At 39.9% G+C, this 16,895-nt stretch overlaps 1 protein-coding gene across 2 annotated transcripts in view; it reads left to right on the top strand.

Annotated features, from left to right (window-relative positions):
* nadsyn1 (NAD synthetase 1) overlaps nucleotides 1–6,274 on the top strand; it is a 32,399-nt gene extending 26,125 nt beyond the window's left edge. For both annotated transcript variants that reach the window (XM_086072417.1, XM_086072418.1), the window contains 4 exons: nucleotides 121–190; nucleotides 848–976; nucleotides 3,023–3,199; nucleotides 3,289–6,274. In XM_086072417.1, coding sequence (XP_085928543.1) covers nucleotides 121–190; nucleotides 848–976; nucleotides 3,023–3,199; nucleotides 3,289–3,321 — 409 coding nt within the window. In that variant the 3' untranslated portion in view covers nucleotides 3,322–6,274. The remainder of the gene's footprint in view (nucleotides 1–120; nucleotides 191–847; nucleotides 977–3,022; nucleotides 3,200–3,288) is intronic.
* Nucleotides 6,275–16,895: the final 10,621 nt, after the last annotated feature.

Below are 16,895 nucleotides of genomic sequence, written 5' to 3' on the forward strand. Positions count from 1 at the left end.
GAAACATTTGAAGTATCTCAAAAAATCTAGCATAAATGTTTCCTAACATCCCACACCCTCCAATCTCATTCAGTTAGAGTATCAGCATTTCAGTTCCTTTGTCATTTAATCTCATTACAGCATCTTGGCTGCTCCACCCACAGCTGAACTAGAGCCTCTGACTGATGGACAGGTGTCGCAGACAGATGAGGTACGAAATTAGAAACTGTTCTCAACAATAAAACTTTTCCAGCTTCCTCTCAATGCTCTAAACCTTTTTAGCTGATGATTATTTGCCTATTATTTGTGCTTTTACTGCTGTACAGATCAATTTAGGCTATTTTTATCTATACGCAATTAAATTCTCTCAGTTTTTAAAAGTAACTAAGTTACTTTACTTCATTTTATAAGTAACTAAATTACTTAAAGATGCATTGTGTAGCATGCATGCTCCACTAATGCCCAGATGAGTACAAATAACCCTGACTTTTTCACTGTGACTGCGCCTATCAGCTTGTATCTTCCCTTAACTAACTATTGTTGTAACACAATGATAACTTTGCCCTGTTTCAGCTTTTTAGGAACGTATACTGTCGCACATGTCAAATTAAAAATGAGTGAATATTTGGAAATTAATAAATAAAATAAGTAACATTCATTACCAGCTTGGACAAAAAATATCTTGTCTTTGTAGTGTATTCAATTGTATATACAGTAGGTTAAAAGGATTTGCAAATCATTGTATTCTGTTTTTACTTATGTTTTACTCAACATCCCAACGTCATTGGAATTGGGGTTTGGACAATTACTACCTTATGAACAGCTGAGTAAGTCTTCTCGTATTCTCTAATCTTTCACCTTGTTGCAGGCTGACATGGGGATGACCTACTCTGAGTTATCAGTAATTGGACGACTCAGGAAGATCTCTAAATGTGGACCTTTCAGTATGTTCTGTAAACTTATTCACATGTGGAAGGATGTGCTGTCACCCACAGAGGTTAGTGAGCTGAAGTACCGAAGAGTATATGATATGATGTATTAGTATATGATTCCATACAATTGAGGGTTTTTTTTCAAGCCAGGTGTAGCTTTTTAAACAAGCACAAACAGCCAAACAAAAGCCTGTAACAGAAAAAAAAGACAAACAGAGCTTTAGTGGTCTAAAGATAAGCAATCATGGACTGTGGAACACTGGCTGAAAGTGATGTTCAGTGATGAATTATGAATCTGCATTGGGCACGGTGATTTCTTAAAATCAGGAGAGTTGTAATTTAAGTAGAAATATATGTTTTTTGTAACATTTGCCTTTTTTTCTCCAAAATTACAGATTTGATAAATTATCTTTCATTTGTATAGTGCTATTCCACCACAAGGCCCTCAAAACGCCTCCTAATAAATGTTTGCGTATGAAATTTAGAATATTTGTTTATGTCAAAATATTGGGGTCATTTTTTTTTTCATTTTGTTCAAGACGTCATAACATTAAAGTGATTACATCACGGTATTTTAAGCCCTTCCACGGTTAACTATAGGCATATAATGATTAAATCTTACCTTTGACACCATGGCGATGTAATTTTTTATGAAATATTAGGTATTTTGCTGGTTCCTTTTCTAAAAGTAAAACGCCCGGTTCAGTAAAACCCCGCCTCTCCCCATGTGGTTGCCGCGCCCCCTCTTTTCCGAACCGGCTGCTGCTGAAGCTCTGCGTTTGAGCACTCCTTTGAATTGCCACGCAAGCCATCAATTCTTCAATAAACATTTGAAACAAAACTGCTCCTTGCCACAAGAAATCATGGAGGAGGAGAAGGGAGAAGAGACGGGCAAGAAGTGGGGGTGGTGGCAATCAAAAGCAGGTCGCGAACTGTGTACCTACTATTTACAGCACAAAAGGTTTACATGTAGTGAGTTACAAGTGTGCCAGAACCTAGGATTTTAAGACGGCCAATTGTCATTGCACTTTGGCTACTTTTGTCACTATCCCATTGAGGTCTCAGAGAGTGGGCGTGTGTTTAGTCTACATAGGCGGTGCGGGGTGGATCTGCTCCTAATGATGTCGAACAGTGACCACAGCTAGTTTTCTCAGGTTGGTCCTGCAGGTTTTGGATATTTCCCTTCTTCAACACAGCTGATTCATGATCAGCTCATCAGCAAGCTCTACATAAGCCTGATACCGATCCAATTAATTGGAATCAGCTGCAGTTCGAGTCGAAACGCCTCTAAAACCTGCAGGACTCCGTTCCTCGAGGACCGCAGTTAGAATTTCTCATAGAGGGGGCGAAAGGAGGAAAACACCACTTCGGTGAGGAATTAGCATTTTAACATGGCTAAAAGCTCCAAAAAGTAGATTTTTTGCATTGCTGTCCCTTTAAATGTAGAAAGAACACATAACGGGTGCTCTTCAAATTTGTTTGTCAATAAAGAGCAAGAGCGTCAGGCAGAGCAAAACAAACCAAGTGAGCCCAAATACAGTAGGAGAGACAGAATGAGAGCGAGACAATTTGCACCCTCATTATGGAAAAGAAAGTAGCGAGAACCCGGTGTGTTACATTAAAACACCTGCGGCTTAGAGTCGGGTGTGGCTTGTATGTGTAACAAACTCGAGTATTCCCCAAATTTAGCTAGCGCGGCTTATAGTCAGGTGTGCCTTTTTATAGTCCAGAAATTACTGTAATAAAAATTCTAAGATGTGATTTAATTTTTTTTTAAATAAAATCATTTGACAGCTCTAGTCTGAGAAATTCTAATCTATTAAATTACTATGCAGATAATAGTTAGGTTTTTGAGCATCCTTACTAGTAAATTGGGGAAGCGCATAATACATGAGTAGAGAAACAATGCTTTTGAAGGGCGATTTAGGTTGTGGGCGTATTATATTCGAGAGCATATTATAGTTAAGAAATTACAATAGTAGATGCATTGTCATGTTTAATCATGTTGTTTGCATAATTGTTTTTTGTAAAAAGTGAATGGACACCAATATGAAAAACAGCAGTTCATGCATTTTGTGCATTTAAAAATGACTTAATGTTTCCTTTTTAAGGTTGCACATAAAGTTAAGCACTTCTTCAGGATGTACTCCATAAATCGCCATAAGATGACAACGGTGACTCCATCCTACCATGCTGAGAGCTATAGCCCTGACGACAACCGCTTTGATCTCCGTCCTTTCCTCTACAACACACGCTGGAACTGGCAGTTTCGATCGATTGACAGTCAGGTAACAAAGTCTAATGCGTAAGACCCAATTTCCTGTAACATTATATTATTGGATGCCATTAAGAGCTTATTCTCTTTCTTTTTCCTCAGATATCACAGATGGCAGCAGAAATTCAAAATTAATAGGTGTTCATTTCCATGTAATATCTGTGCAGGTCAAAACATTACACATTTGTTGATTTGCTTCAAACTAAAATCGTAATAGAGCACAGTTAATAACTGTTTAAGTCAGTGATTCCCAACATTTGGGTTTGAAAATATTGGGACAGACCACCAAACAAAATTGTCACAAAAAGTGGAAACACATGTCAGTTGTATATTTTCTGCCATCTAGAAGATCATACATTTGTTCTTTCTATGACTGTAAGTTGCTGGCATGGATAGATGGACAAAGATACATTATTAGTTATACATAAATAATTTTCTGACCAGATAACCCATTCACTCCCAGCCATTTTCACTGAAGCAACCCCCTTCGCTCCCGGCTGTTTGACTGGATTTTGACTGATTTTGCAAGGCCCTTAGAATATTGTGTTCTATTGCTATAAAAACATGCCAAAAGAAAGATTAGAGTCTTCTTTCATCAGGAAAAAAAAGTATATTTGTATCTGTTTCTGTTTTGCAGCAATTAGCATTAGAATATAGCTAAGTTTCATCATTATTCACAAATCTGTTTAAAACAGTGGGGGAAATAGCTTTTTGCAACATGGCCCTGGTTGATCTCTTTTGCTCTGCTGCCACCTGCTGGCCGTTTTTGTAATAACTACCAGTTCTTCAATTGTATTCTGCAGTTGAGAAGCTTCTGTATGCTCTAGTAAGACGTAAAAAAAACAACAATGCATAAATATGTCTTTGGGAGCATGGTAATATTTAATTTTTATTTATACATTTTTGGGAGCAAATGAGTTAAGTGAAATTTGATAATTTCCCACAACACCTTTAGAGCGCTAATGGCACACTGGTTGAGAATCAATGATTTACTAAGTAAGTGTATGGCCATTTTCTTTAAATGAAATTGCCACCTATACCAATAAATGAGACTGTATGATTACAATTGGCTACAGAAAGAGGATTTGGGCATCATACACTTACCGGTAATAATGTTTTCTGACTTTCAAGATTGACCAACTGGGTGTTGAATTTGAAGTTGGTTGTAATATAACAAATAGGCTGGCTATAGAATTATACATACTTGCAGTTTGGTAAATGGATGGATGGAGAGACAAAAAAAGTAATTATTGGCTGAAACACTTCAGAATTCACCCCACAGTTTTTGTCAGCAGTCACATCAATAAATATGAAGGAAGCAAATTGGGGACATGGACACACACAATTATCTCAAAATCTTATTGGCTGTAAACACCACCAGAATGGATTTGAAATTAGATGAACAGTATTTGCTTTAAGTGCATACTTTCAGTTTTAATGTGAGAGTATTTACATCGAAATCAGTTGATTGATGGAGGAATTACAAGAGTTTGTTCAACTGTTCCATGGCCAGGTGGGCATGTACTGCCACCAACGGATTTGGTTCTATTGTATTTTTTGATGATGTGGCTACTGACAAAAGCAGCTGGATGAATTCTGAAGTGTTGAGAGCAATAGTATCTGCTTATTCAGCCTGGTTTACAAGACTCATTGGACAGTGGGAAATGACCAGATGCATACTGTGAAAGCAACCGAAGTTATTTGAGGCAAAAAAGTAAAACGTGTTATGCAATGGTCAAGTCTATCACCTGAACTGAATCTAATTGAGCATGCTCATCTTGCTGAAGTTGTCCTCAGGGCAGGAAAATGCTCCAAAAACAAGCACAAACTGAAGACATTTGCAGTAGAGGCCTGGCAGAGCATCACCAGGGATGAACTCCAACATCTGGTGATGTCCAAATTTATTTATTTATCCCATTGCTTATGGTCCCTTAAAAAGCAGGAGGCATAAATACAAACTATTTTAATTTTGGCACCGTTTACACTCAAATTAAAGTTGAAAGTCTGCAGTTGAAGCACATCTTGTTTGTTTAATTTCAAATCCAATTAATTTCACTTAAGGGATTATTGGCCAATTCCCTACTTGATTCTTGAAACCTTACTCCATTTCCTACCTGGTTCTTCAAAACTTACCCCATTTTTACTTGATTCTTCACACCTTACTCCATTCACATAATTATCCGATTTTCACCATTCCAATTTTAACATTGTAGAAATATTCACGCCATGTTTGGATCCATTTACTTCATTCCTAAAATTCACAATTTACCCACAGTTCGCAATTTTGTACCCTAACATTCCCCATTCATTCCCAATGGCAGATTCAACATTTTACACATTTGATTTTCGTTATTCAAATTTTAATATGTTCCAAATATTCATGCCTTGATTAGATAAATTTTTTCTATTCCAACAATTCACACCTGACTCACAATTCCCGATTTTGTACCTTACTAGTTTGTCTTCGTGTGTGTGCATGTGAGTGCTGAGTACATGTTTGCAATCATTTCTTAACAAACAGGCGCGTCTTTGCGGACTGGCTCAACCCATTCTGCTGGGTTAGATGTTCTTGTAGTCATCAGCAAATAGTAAAGTGCTTATTCATGTGATACATTTTCCCAACAGATTCAAAACCATTTCAACTTCGTGTTCAGCTATTTTCCAGGTCATTAACTATCATTCTATGTCATTTAATATCATTCCAGATAATACCCGTTTTTTTATTCAGCCTCACGGCCTTCACACGCAATTTCTACAGAAATTCCATTCTCTAGTTTATATTAAAACGTATCTTGAGCATGTGCATGTTGCACATTTGATGTGGCCAATCAAAACATTCTTTGTTTCCCTTGTTCCATGATTCTGTAGTGATAATTGATGTTGTCTTTTGGACGAATTAGTAATTTGATCAGCGCTTGAGGAATTTCCTCAATCGCTTATAGGGGCACCACGTTCTGTTTACTTCCAGTTTGGAGAAACACAACGAATAAAATCCAAATTCTCGTTTATTTATTCATAATCTGAAGTTGCCACATTAAAAGTTTGTGGTTCTTTGTATTACTAAAATAATTACTAATCCACTCGGACACAAGCACGATTGAGACTGAACTCGATTTTATTTTATTTTATTTATTTATTTTTTATTTTATTATTATTTTTTTTTAATATATATATATATATATATATATATATATATATTATTTTTTTTGTGTGTGTGTGTGTGGGTGAGTATGTGTATGTGCGTGCGTGCGTGCGTGCGTGTATTTGTTAGCTCACCAGAAAACCTATTAGAAAAAATCTCATACCGTTCACCTAAACCGAACACCAGGAGACCCGAGGGGACCAAACAAAACCAAGGAAGGTGAAATCCAGCACCGACCAGACACCCCCCACCAGAACTCCTCCCCAGCCCAAGAAACATCCAGACCCCAACAAATCCAAAAAACATAAAATCAGGGAGGCCTCAAGAGACCAAAGGAGAGACCGAGAAAAGGAAGGAAGGACAGACGAAGCCGCGTGAGATCTGCAGACACCAGCCTCCACCGATTCAATAACCTGAGGAGGAAACAGATTGTGTCTGAGTTTCGGTAGATGCTGGTGTGGTGGATCTGGCATGCATGAAAATCTCCACCAAAGAGGGGAGCCGTCGACCTCCGCCGGAACAGAGCAAGCGCAACACCTCAGGGCCCCCCAGGCCGCGGCAGCGCCAAAGGACGACCCCCGGGCCCCGCCAGGGCCACCGGCCGGAGAGCAAACCCAGGAGCAGGAGCGTCCCCCGCCTCAACACGGCCCGCGCCCCCGGCCCAACGCAGCAGGACGGGGCACTGCAGGCCCACCAGGCACCCCACCGGCCCCCAACCCCCGCCCCCCCCCCACGACCCCCCGCCCCCCATCCACCCCAGCCGCCCCCACGTCCCCAATCCCCCAGACACCCCCCACCCCCAGCACCCCCCCACCCCGCAACCCCCACCACCGCCCCCCCCCCCCCAACAAAGCCCCCGGCCCAGGGGAGGGGAAGGAAGGCGTACCGGGGAGGGGGAAGGGGACGACAAGAAGGGCAGGGGGCAGGGGCAGGGACGCAAGGAGAGGGGGAGAGGAGGAGGAAGGGTGATGAGGGAGAGGGGACAGGGAGGCGGAGGACGGGCGGGGAGAGGCGAGGAGGGAGAGGCAGCAAGGGGGAGGAAGGGGGAGGGGAGAGGGAACCACCGGGCACCCCGGCGGCCCACAGGCCCCGAACCGCGTCGCCGGGCCCAGAGCGACGGACCGCGCCGGAACGGCGCCGCCCCCGACACCAGGGAAAGCCCCGCAACGCAGCACCCCGCAAGAGACCCAGGGAACGGCCAAGACGCAGCCGCCACCCAGCAGCCAACAGAGGGGCAGACCCGCCCACTCCCCGCCAGGGGGGACAGCACCCACAGAATTAACCCACTGGCATGCCGTGAATCCGAATATCAACCCCTGGTGCCCATCGGAGGTGAATCCGCTCGATCCCGCTGGCAGCAGCCGGGTTCCTGACTATAGAAACACAACCATTAGTTACAAATTGCCTAATACAGAAACATCAATGCAAGTTATAACGCTGCTGTGGCTCTCGCTAACAGGCAGAATTAAAATCCAAGTTTAGGTTAAAAAATTCTATATACGTAGACCATGTTTCTTTAAATTTTGACATTTGGTTTTTATTTGAGGCAGATATTTTTTCCATTAAAATATGATTTATGAGGAGGTTAGACCATTGGTCGATATTCAAAGTTTGTTTATTTTTCCAGTTAACAAGAATTGTTTTTTTTGCGATAGTAAGGGCTACAAGTATAGATTGAAATTGTTTATGTGGTAAGTCAATTGTTGTTAAGTCACCTAGCAAACACAAGTTTGGAGAGAACGGTATCCTACAGTCCAAGACAGCGGAAAGTTTTTCTAAGACTTTAGTCCAGAAACACATAACCGGAGTACATAACCATAAAGCATGAAAATAAGTGTCTGTAGTGTTTTGTAAACACTGGAGACAAATGTCGGAGTCTGAGAGTCCCATTTTCTTCATCATATATTGAGTAATGTATGTTCTGTGAATAATTTTATATTGGATAAGTTGTAAATTTGTGTGTTTTGTCATTTTAAAAACATTTTCACAAACTTGAATCCAAAAGACAGATTCCGGAGCTATAGACAAGTCTGTTTCCCATTTTGAGATGGGTAAAGACGTTTTATCAGTATATGAAAGTAACTTATATATTTTTGAGAGTTTTTTTGTTGTTGTCGGAGAAAGCTTGGTAATATCTTTAGCTAAAACAGGCGGTTGGAGCGTACCCTGGAGTGTTGGAATTTGTTTCTTTATCATACTTTTAACTTGCAAATAATGTAAAAAGTTTCCGTTTTTTATTTTATATTTTTGGAGCAAGGATGTATATGATATAAACATATTATCTGAGAAGAGATGGTGGAGATGTGTAATTCCTTTCTGCTCCCACACATTCAAATAAAACGATTGGTTGTTAATTTGAAAGTCGGGGTTATGCCATAGGGGAGAAAGCCCGCTGGGCTCCACTTGGGCTTTTGTCATTTCTAGTGCCTTCCACCAGGCAGTCAGGGTGGCGGAAATCATTGGATTTTTAAAGCAGTTATGTCGCTTAATCGATGTTGTAATGAAGAGTAAATCTAGGAGTCTGAGGTTATTACAATCCTTCTGTTCTAGTTCCAGCCAACAGTTAGTATCTCTATTGGGTTGTGCCCATAAAATAATATATTGTAGCTGGTTGGCTATATAATAGTGCATAAAATTTGGTGCCTCTAGACCTCCTTTGGATTTATTTTTCTGAAGAGTAGATAGACTAATCTTTGCTTCTTTTTTTTTTCCCCAGTAAAATTTTGTAACGGCTGAGTCCAACAACTGGAACCAGTTAGCCGTAGGTTTAAATGGAATCATTGAGAAAAAATAGTTTATTTTGGGTAAAACTTTCATTTTAATAGTGGCTATTCGTCCTATTAGAGAAATAGGAAGATTATTCCAGCGCTCCAAGTCACTATAAATGCTATCTAGAAGTGGAGTAAAGTTTAAATGAATTAAATCAGTTAATTTAGGTGAGATTTTTATGCCTAACTATTTTAAATTACCTATAGGAAATGAGTAGTGTGGGTCCTGGCTTGCAGGGTTCCATGAATTTTCTGTAATAGGTAGAAGTGTTGATTTTGTCCAGTTAATAGAATAGTCTGATAACTGTGAGAATTTAGTTATTAAGTTAAATACTTCCCCTAACGAAATAGCAGGCTTTTCTAAATAAAGTAAAATATCATCGGCATATAGATTAATTTTATGTTCTGTTACCCCAGAGTGAATTCCTTGAATCATTCTTTCCTGGCGTATGGCTAATGCAAGCGGTTCAATAAATATTGCAAATAATAAAGGCGACAGTGGGCATCCCTGTCTTGTGCCTCTCTGTAGAGTAAAACTCTTAGATATAATCCCATTAGTAGTAACAGTAGCTTTAGGAGAATCATATAATACTGACACCCAGTGAATAAATGACTTCCCAAAGCCAAATTTATTTAAAACAGCAAAGAGGAAGGACCAGTTAACTTTATCAAAAGCTTTTTCTGCATCCAATGATATAATAACTGCCTTTTTATCATGCCGCTGTGACATACTAATAAGGTTAAAGAGCCTTCTAATATTATTAGTAGAGTGACGCTCTTTAATAAAGCCTGTTTGGTCGCTATGAATGATTGTCGGGATTACTGTTTCTAATCTAGATGTAAAAGCCTTAGTGATAATTTTAATATCAGTGTTAATTAGTGAAATCGGACGGTAACTTGATGGAAGGGTGGGGTCTTTTTCTGGCTTTAATAAAAGTTTAATTGCTGCTGTATTCATGTGTGGGCGTATGTGACCATTAGTTTTAATTTCTGTTACTACTCTTAAGAATAGTGGAGCAAGCATTGACCAGAAGTGCTTTAAAAATATAGCCGGATAACCATCCGGGCCGGGTGCTTTGCCATTTGGCATACTATCTAGAGCACTGTACAACTCGTTTATAGTAAGTGGTGCATCTAACATATCTTTATATTCAGTAGTTACCTGAGGTATATTTAAGCTACTGAGGAATGCCTCAATATGCTCTGGGTTAGGTTTATTAGTTTCTGAGTATAGGTTGTGATAATAATTATAAAAAATTTGATTAATTTCTTCTGGTGATTGTGTACATTCACCAGTTGTACCTTTAATAGCCGTTATAAGCGATTTTTCCCGATTACGTTGAAGTTGGTTTGCAAGAAATTTACCTGATTTGTTATTATATTCAAAGTTGTTGTATCTCAATTGTTGTATTATAAACTCTGTCTTTTTAGTTAACATATCGTCTAACTGTATTTTTGTATTTTGTAAGTCAGTCCATATTTGGTTATTTGGGTTTATTGCGTACTCATCCGTCAGTTGTTTAATTTTATCTTCCAAGTCTTTTTCTAATTTTTGATCCTGTTTCTTTTTATAAGATGAATATGATATAATTTTACCTCTAATTACTGCTTTCCCAGCTTCCCAGAGAAGAGCTGGAGATAGGTCTGGAGAGTCATTTATTTCCAAAAAGTCTGCCCATTCTTTTCTTATAATTTTGTCAAATTCTGCGTCGTTTAGTAGTGAGATGTTAAAACGCCATGTAGGTGGTGGTTTAAAGGTATAATCAACTTGTAGGGAAAGGGAGACTGGTGCATGGTCGCTAATAATAATAGGATGTATTTTTGTAACGGTTTTATCAGCAATAGAATTATTTGTAAGAAAAAAATCAATTCTTGAAAAGGACCGGTGCACAGCGGAAAAGAAGGTAAATTCCTTCTTATTTGGGTTTTTAAGTCTCCAGCTGTCGACGAGGCCAAAGTCATCCATATATTCCCCTATTACTTTTGTAGATTGTGATCGCCTTATACATGTTGTTTTATTAGAACGATCTATTAATGGATTTAAGGTTGTGTTAAAGTCTCCTCCAATAATAATAGTAGAGTTCGCTGCTAATTCAAACAGTTTAGAGAAAAATTCATGGAAAAAAGCCGGATCATCATTATTAGGGGCATATAAATTACCGAATGTATATATTTTATTAAATATAGTCACCTGAATAATAATGTATCGGCCCTCTGGGTCTGTTATTGTATTATTTAGAGTAAAGAGTAAATTCTTATGTATGAGTATACAGACTCCCCTTTGTCTGAAGTTGCCACATTAAAAGTTTGTGGTTCTTTGTATTACTAAAATAATTACTAATCCACTCGGACACAAGCACGATTGAGACTGAACTCGATTTTAAAAAACATGCATTTATTCACTACGGTCACACATACAGAATCACAATACTGTCGACCTAACTATCATACGGTGGAGAAAATAAAAATGAAAGTAAACTAATAGAAATAAGAAGGGAACAATTCAACAAGGTAGAAAGGAAAGGTTTGACTTGCCAGATCTGTGAGATGTTTGAAATGGAAGTTGCACCAGCGATATTTCAAATTGATCATGAGACGTGCAATTTACCGGAGTGAGTTGAATCGAGCAGCGGAGTGAAGATCGGTTGAAGAAAGAAGACAGGAAAAAGCTGCTCCAAAAAAAACAAGGCAAAAATAAAAATTATGAAAAATTGTTCAGCAGTTGGACGCGCGCGACACAGCTCAACTCAGGTGTGTTCGGGACTTCAGCCGGAGTTGTCCTCTCGGCGCGCGGGGATATTCGCGTCTCAGCTGGCCAATCACCTGAAGCCGAGATTCGCTGCGTGTCTGCGTCCCAAGGGAGATCAGCCGTTGAACCCGCTCTCGTCACGATGTGACTCGGAGAGCAGGTGCGGTGGGATGCACTGAACTTGCGCGTGTCCATTCAACTGTGGTGGCTGGGCCCCGACGGGGTCACGGGAAAGTTGGTGTTGCCGAGGTGGGGCGAGCACACCAAAAAAAAAGAAAATATGAAAAATGAAAACAACAAACAAAAAGGATGTGTCCGTCTGACCGTGCAGACGCATGCTTCTTTACACTGCGCCTCCAAACACGATCGCCAAGTCCGAGACACTTGGTCGTTTCTTGGACCAAAAATGCCACGTGGGAAGTCCTTTTTGTCTGTTCTGGGCCAGATGGATGGGAAAAAAAAGGGAACAGGAACAGTGGACGAGAGAGAGAGCAATAGTCCGCGCCCGCTTTTTTAAAGTTGTGGGGCGTGTTCGGGAAAGGAGAACCGCCCCTCCCTCTTTGACTCGACTCAACTCCAAGACTTCTTAAATTCCAAATTATTTAAATAACTAATAATAAAATTTGGTCAGGCTGGCAAGCCAAGTTCTTCCAAGCAAAACATGTTATTGTTACACATATTGACTAATCGTGCGGCACGAGGTAATTTCGTTCTTTGCGGAGTAACTAAGAACTCTCTTGAGGTTGAAATACATATGACATTCTTTTCCAAACAAACAAAACAAACATGGTGTAAAACATTCAGTTGTGCGTACATTCACTTGTATGTGATTAATTATTTTTTAGATGAAATGTGTAAGATTGCTTTGTGGGTCATAGGTGTTCCAAGTGAGGGCAGTTTCGGTCGTCCCCACTTGAAGGCGCTGTGGTCACATGTAACTTTCAAGAACGCTGGAATGTGACCACCTGGATTCAACTGAACATCTGGTGTAGGGTTTATCTGTTGTGTTAATTCCCCAACTCAACAGGGTAGAGGATGGAGCCTCCGATAAGACACTTTAGTACCATAAACTCGTGGTTCTGGTGAGTGAAAAGTAAACATTAACATCCTGGTGACATGGGTGACGGTTGACTTCAAAAGGGTGGAAGGCTCTTTTGGCCTAGTCTGGCGAGGGTGAAAAAGGAGGGGGGAGAGTTGCTATCTTTCAACTCAACCCCCAGGTTGACCTTGCGCATATTTCCAAGAGTGAAATGTTTGAGGAAAAGAGAACACAAAAAAATTGAGGGTACTGGCAGTATTCGTTACAATCCTTACATGTAAGATTTCACATTCCTTTGTTGAAACATCAGTGTCCCCATCAAACATGACTGACAGAGAGCATTCTTTATCTTTTCGTACATCTTCCATTTGTGTTTCTGCAATGATGCCAACAAACCGTGCACATGCTTGCTGTCGTATGTATATAGCGTTCAGTTTTGCACCGTTTTTCCTTTGCAGATCAATTTGGCCTTCAAATTTGGTAGAAGGTACTTCTTCTGAAATATAATAGGCCATGTTAAACTTTATCAGTTTGGCCTCCTTTGTACAGTCGTTAGCAGCCTTCTTGCTTATTAAATGCAACTGGGAGTGGAGTTGCAGTTTCATTATACAAGTCAGGCACATTTTGTGTTTCGGATTGGTACTGTGATTTCGTGAAGTGTCATGTTTTAGCTGAGTAGTGCCAAAATTCACTGCCAACTTTGTGCTTCCCAAATGCTGTGTGAACCAGCAGCAGAATTTGCAGTTCATTGAATTGGTTTCACTTAAATACCTCAGCCAGGTAAACTCACGCAGCCACTCAGCCCCCCCCCCCCCCCCAGAAAAAACACTTTTTTTTTCCCTGCCTCTTTTTGCCACGAACGTTTCCTCTGACCCATCAGTATATGTGTCCGACACACGCAAAGTTATCTATAAGAAAAACATACAACATAATGTGAAAACTGGCTAAAAAAAACCCTCACACCTTGTCTACAAATCTATATCGTCCTGTGGTTTTTCTTTTTAAGACAAAAAAAGGTTGTGCTTTACCTTGACTAGTTTCGGCGACGACTGCCGCCTTCCTCAGAAGCTGTCAAACTGATAGTTGTGACATGTCTTATCAACTGATGTTCCTGGGTGTAGCCGGCGTGGCGGAGCTGTCATGTGACGCTCCATGCCGTGTTTAGTGTGTCCGGTCCCCGTTTCCTGTTCTCCATTGCTTCTTTTATCCATCTTTTGTATTTTTGTTCTTCTGTTCCAATGATGCACAACTGTCAGTTTGACAGCTTCTGAGGAAGGCGGCAGTCGTCACCGAAACTAGTCAAAATAAAGCACAACTTTTTTTTTTCTTAAAGAAAAATCACAGGACAATAATGTGAAAACTGTTGAATCTCGCCAGTACCATTCGCCTCTCTCAGCCACAGAGGTGATCATTATTTCTCCTACTCTTCACATAGCCTTGTAGGCCTAAGTGTTCAAATAAAAACAAGGCAGAGGTTTTATTCATAATTATTATTATTTCATATTATCTAAATGCAAGACATTATTATGCAGTTTGCACTACACTAAAACAGTGGTTCTAACGATCTGAAAAAGCTGTACTTAATGATACAGTCAAAATGTATTGCACATAATAGTTAAATATTGAAAGTAATAATTAAAAAAAGAGAAACATTTAAACAGGCTGTATGCATTGATAAAAGTACAAATCCACAGTAGCCACTGTCAGGTAAGCACCTGCTTGGCTCGCTCTTGTCCTCTTATGTTAGCAGGGCTGTCCAAACTTTTTGCAAAGTGGGGCCGGATTTGTTGATATGACAATGTGTGGAGACGGATACGACGGACGATTCAAACTGACGCTAATGATTTTAGCTGTTTTTTTGTTTTTGCAAATGGCTTTCACTTTTAACTCTTTGACTGCCAGACGTTTTCAGAAAAGGGATGCCGTCAGTGCCAGCCGATTTAAGCATTTTGACTGATCTTTCAAGGTCCACAGAAAATGTTCTGTTTGGACTATGGAAACACACATACTACCAAATGAAAGATTGAACTTTCATCTTTCATCAGAAAAAAAAGTTTGTTTCTACCTTATTCCGTTCTTTAGTAATCAACAATAGAAAATGGTTAGTTTGAACCAAATTCGCTTGTTTTGGACCAAAATACGGAGAAATCAAGCTTTTAGTGAAACGATATTTCATGCACTCTAGTGAATTTTACACTTCTTTTTGTCCATGAATGATGCCACAAACACCTAAATAGTGCTTTACTTCTATAAAATACTACCACCAAGAATGAAAAAGTCCAGAACCAGTGTCTTCTCCGTGATCAGACTGTACCCGCTCCTCCGATGAATATGCATTGGACTCGGGGACTTCATTGTCCGATCGAATGTCCGCTTGTGCAGCTCCGGCGTTAGCAGCGCTAGCCGGTGAGGCTTTATGACGTGAGAATAAAGGCCGCGTCCAACTGTGGCGTCAACCTCGGGATTCACCATCATCATCATCATCAATGTGCATTGGTCGATGCTTTTCGACAACTCTCCTTCGCCGGATCGAATCTACGCTTGTGCCCGGTCGATTGTGCTGCGCGTTTTCCGGCGTTAGCAGCGCTAGCCGGTGATCATAACGGTCGCGTCAAGGCTTCCAACTTTGGCGTCAAGCTCGGAGTCATCATCATCGTCGACATCAATGCGCTTTTTAGTATTGATCGATGCTTTCCGTCTTTGAAAAAAATGCTCAAGCGTGAGCTGCTTGCAACCGGTTCCTGCATCAGCCATTGTTGCATGATCAGCCATCGTCTCCTCAACACTCTAGCTCCGCCTCACGTCTTCTACTGACGCCCACGGTGGGCGGCCCACTCAACCTTGTGCAAAGAGAGTCATCGCTGCCATCTAGGGGCCAAAACGAGTCATTTTACTAACTAGATCTGCTTGATACTTTCAGCACAGCTGCCCAAGGCTTTTCTCCACCCGTTTCCCAAAAAAAAACAAAAAAACATAGTGAATGTCTTTTAACGTCCTCGGCGCCCTTCCGTAAGTTTTTACTAAACGTTTTATAACGTTTATGGCAGTCAAAGAGTTAAAAAACAAAATTAATGAAACACAAAGATGGGAAAGAAAGGGCATATTCAAAACTGTAGTTTTAATCACCAAAAAAATAATTCACTGCGATTTAACAATTAGTTAGAGAAAATGGATGGATGTTTCAGGCGCAAGATTGCTCGAGTGGTTTGTTTGGCAGAACATGCTTGGAATATATTAAAAAACGATCTGCTGCCCTCTTCTGGTGAAATAAATATATCCTCGTTTTGACATTAAACGGGGAATCCGACAAGGATGTCCAACTTTTAGCTAACCATATCAAGTCAAGCACTCTGAAAGGAATTAAAATTGCAGAGCAAGAAATAATTATTAGTCAATTAGCCGATGATACCACTCTTTTTCTCAAAGACTCTGACCAGATACAGTCTGCTTTGGATATCATAAATGTGTTCTCTAGTCTAGGGCTTCTGGACTTTACCTGAATGTGAATAAATGTGAGCTTATGGCAGTGAAAGACTCTGTTGTTGTTGTTTTGAACATTCCTGTCAATAGATACAGTTACATATTTGGGAATATCTATCATTAAAGATGAAAAAACAGAAGTCCCCTGAAATTTGCAGCGATTATTTAAAAAAAAAAAACTATTAAAAAAAAGATTTGATATGTGGCTTCTTAGAGATTTGTCTTTAAGAGGTAGAACTTTGATCAGTAAAGCAGAAGGTATTTCCAGACTTATACTGCCCTCTCATTGTATGTAGATATCAAGACCATTAAAGACCTAAACCAGATGCTTTTCAAGTTTTTATGGAAGAATAAAACGCATTACATAAAAAAAAAAAATCGGTGGTTATGAATACGTATGCGAAGGGGGAACTTAACTTCTTAAACTTTGACTCCTTGAAGTTGAACAAAACATTTAAAATTAACTGGATTAGGTATTTTCTGAATAATCCTGACTCAATTTGGAACTGTATTTCGATTTATGTTTCTTCC

Source organism: Leptonotus elevatus, chromosome 3, assembly GCF_054856555.1.
Source record: "Leptonotus elevatus isolate MCC_2025b chromosome 3, RoL_Lele_1.0, whole genome shotgun sequence".
In the NCBI taxonomy this organism is placed as follows: domain Eukaryota; kingdom Metazoa; phylum Chordata; class Actinopteri; order Syngnathiformes; family Syngnathidae; genus Leptonotus; species Leptonotus elevatus.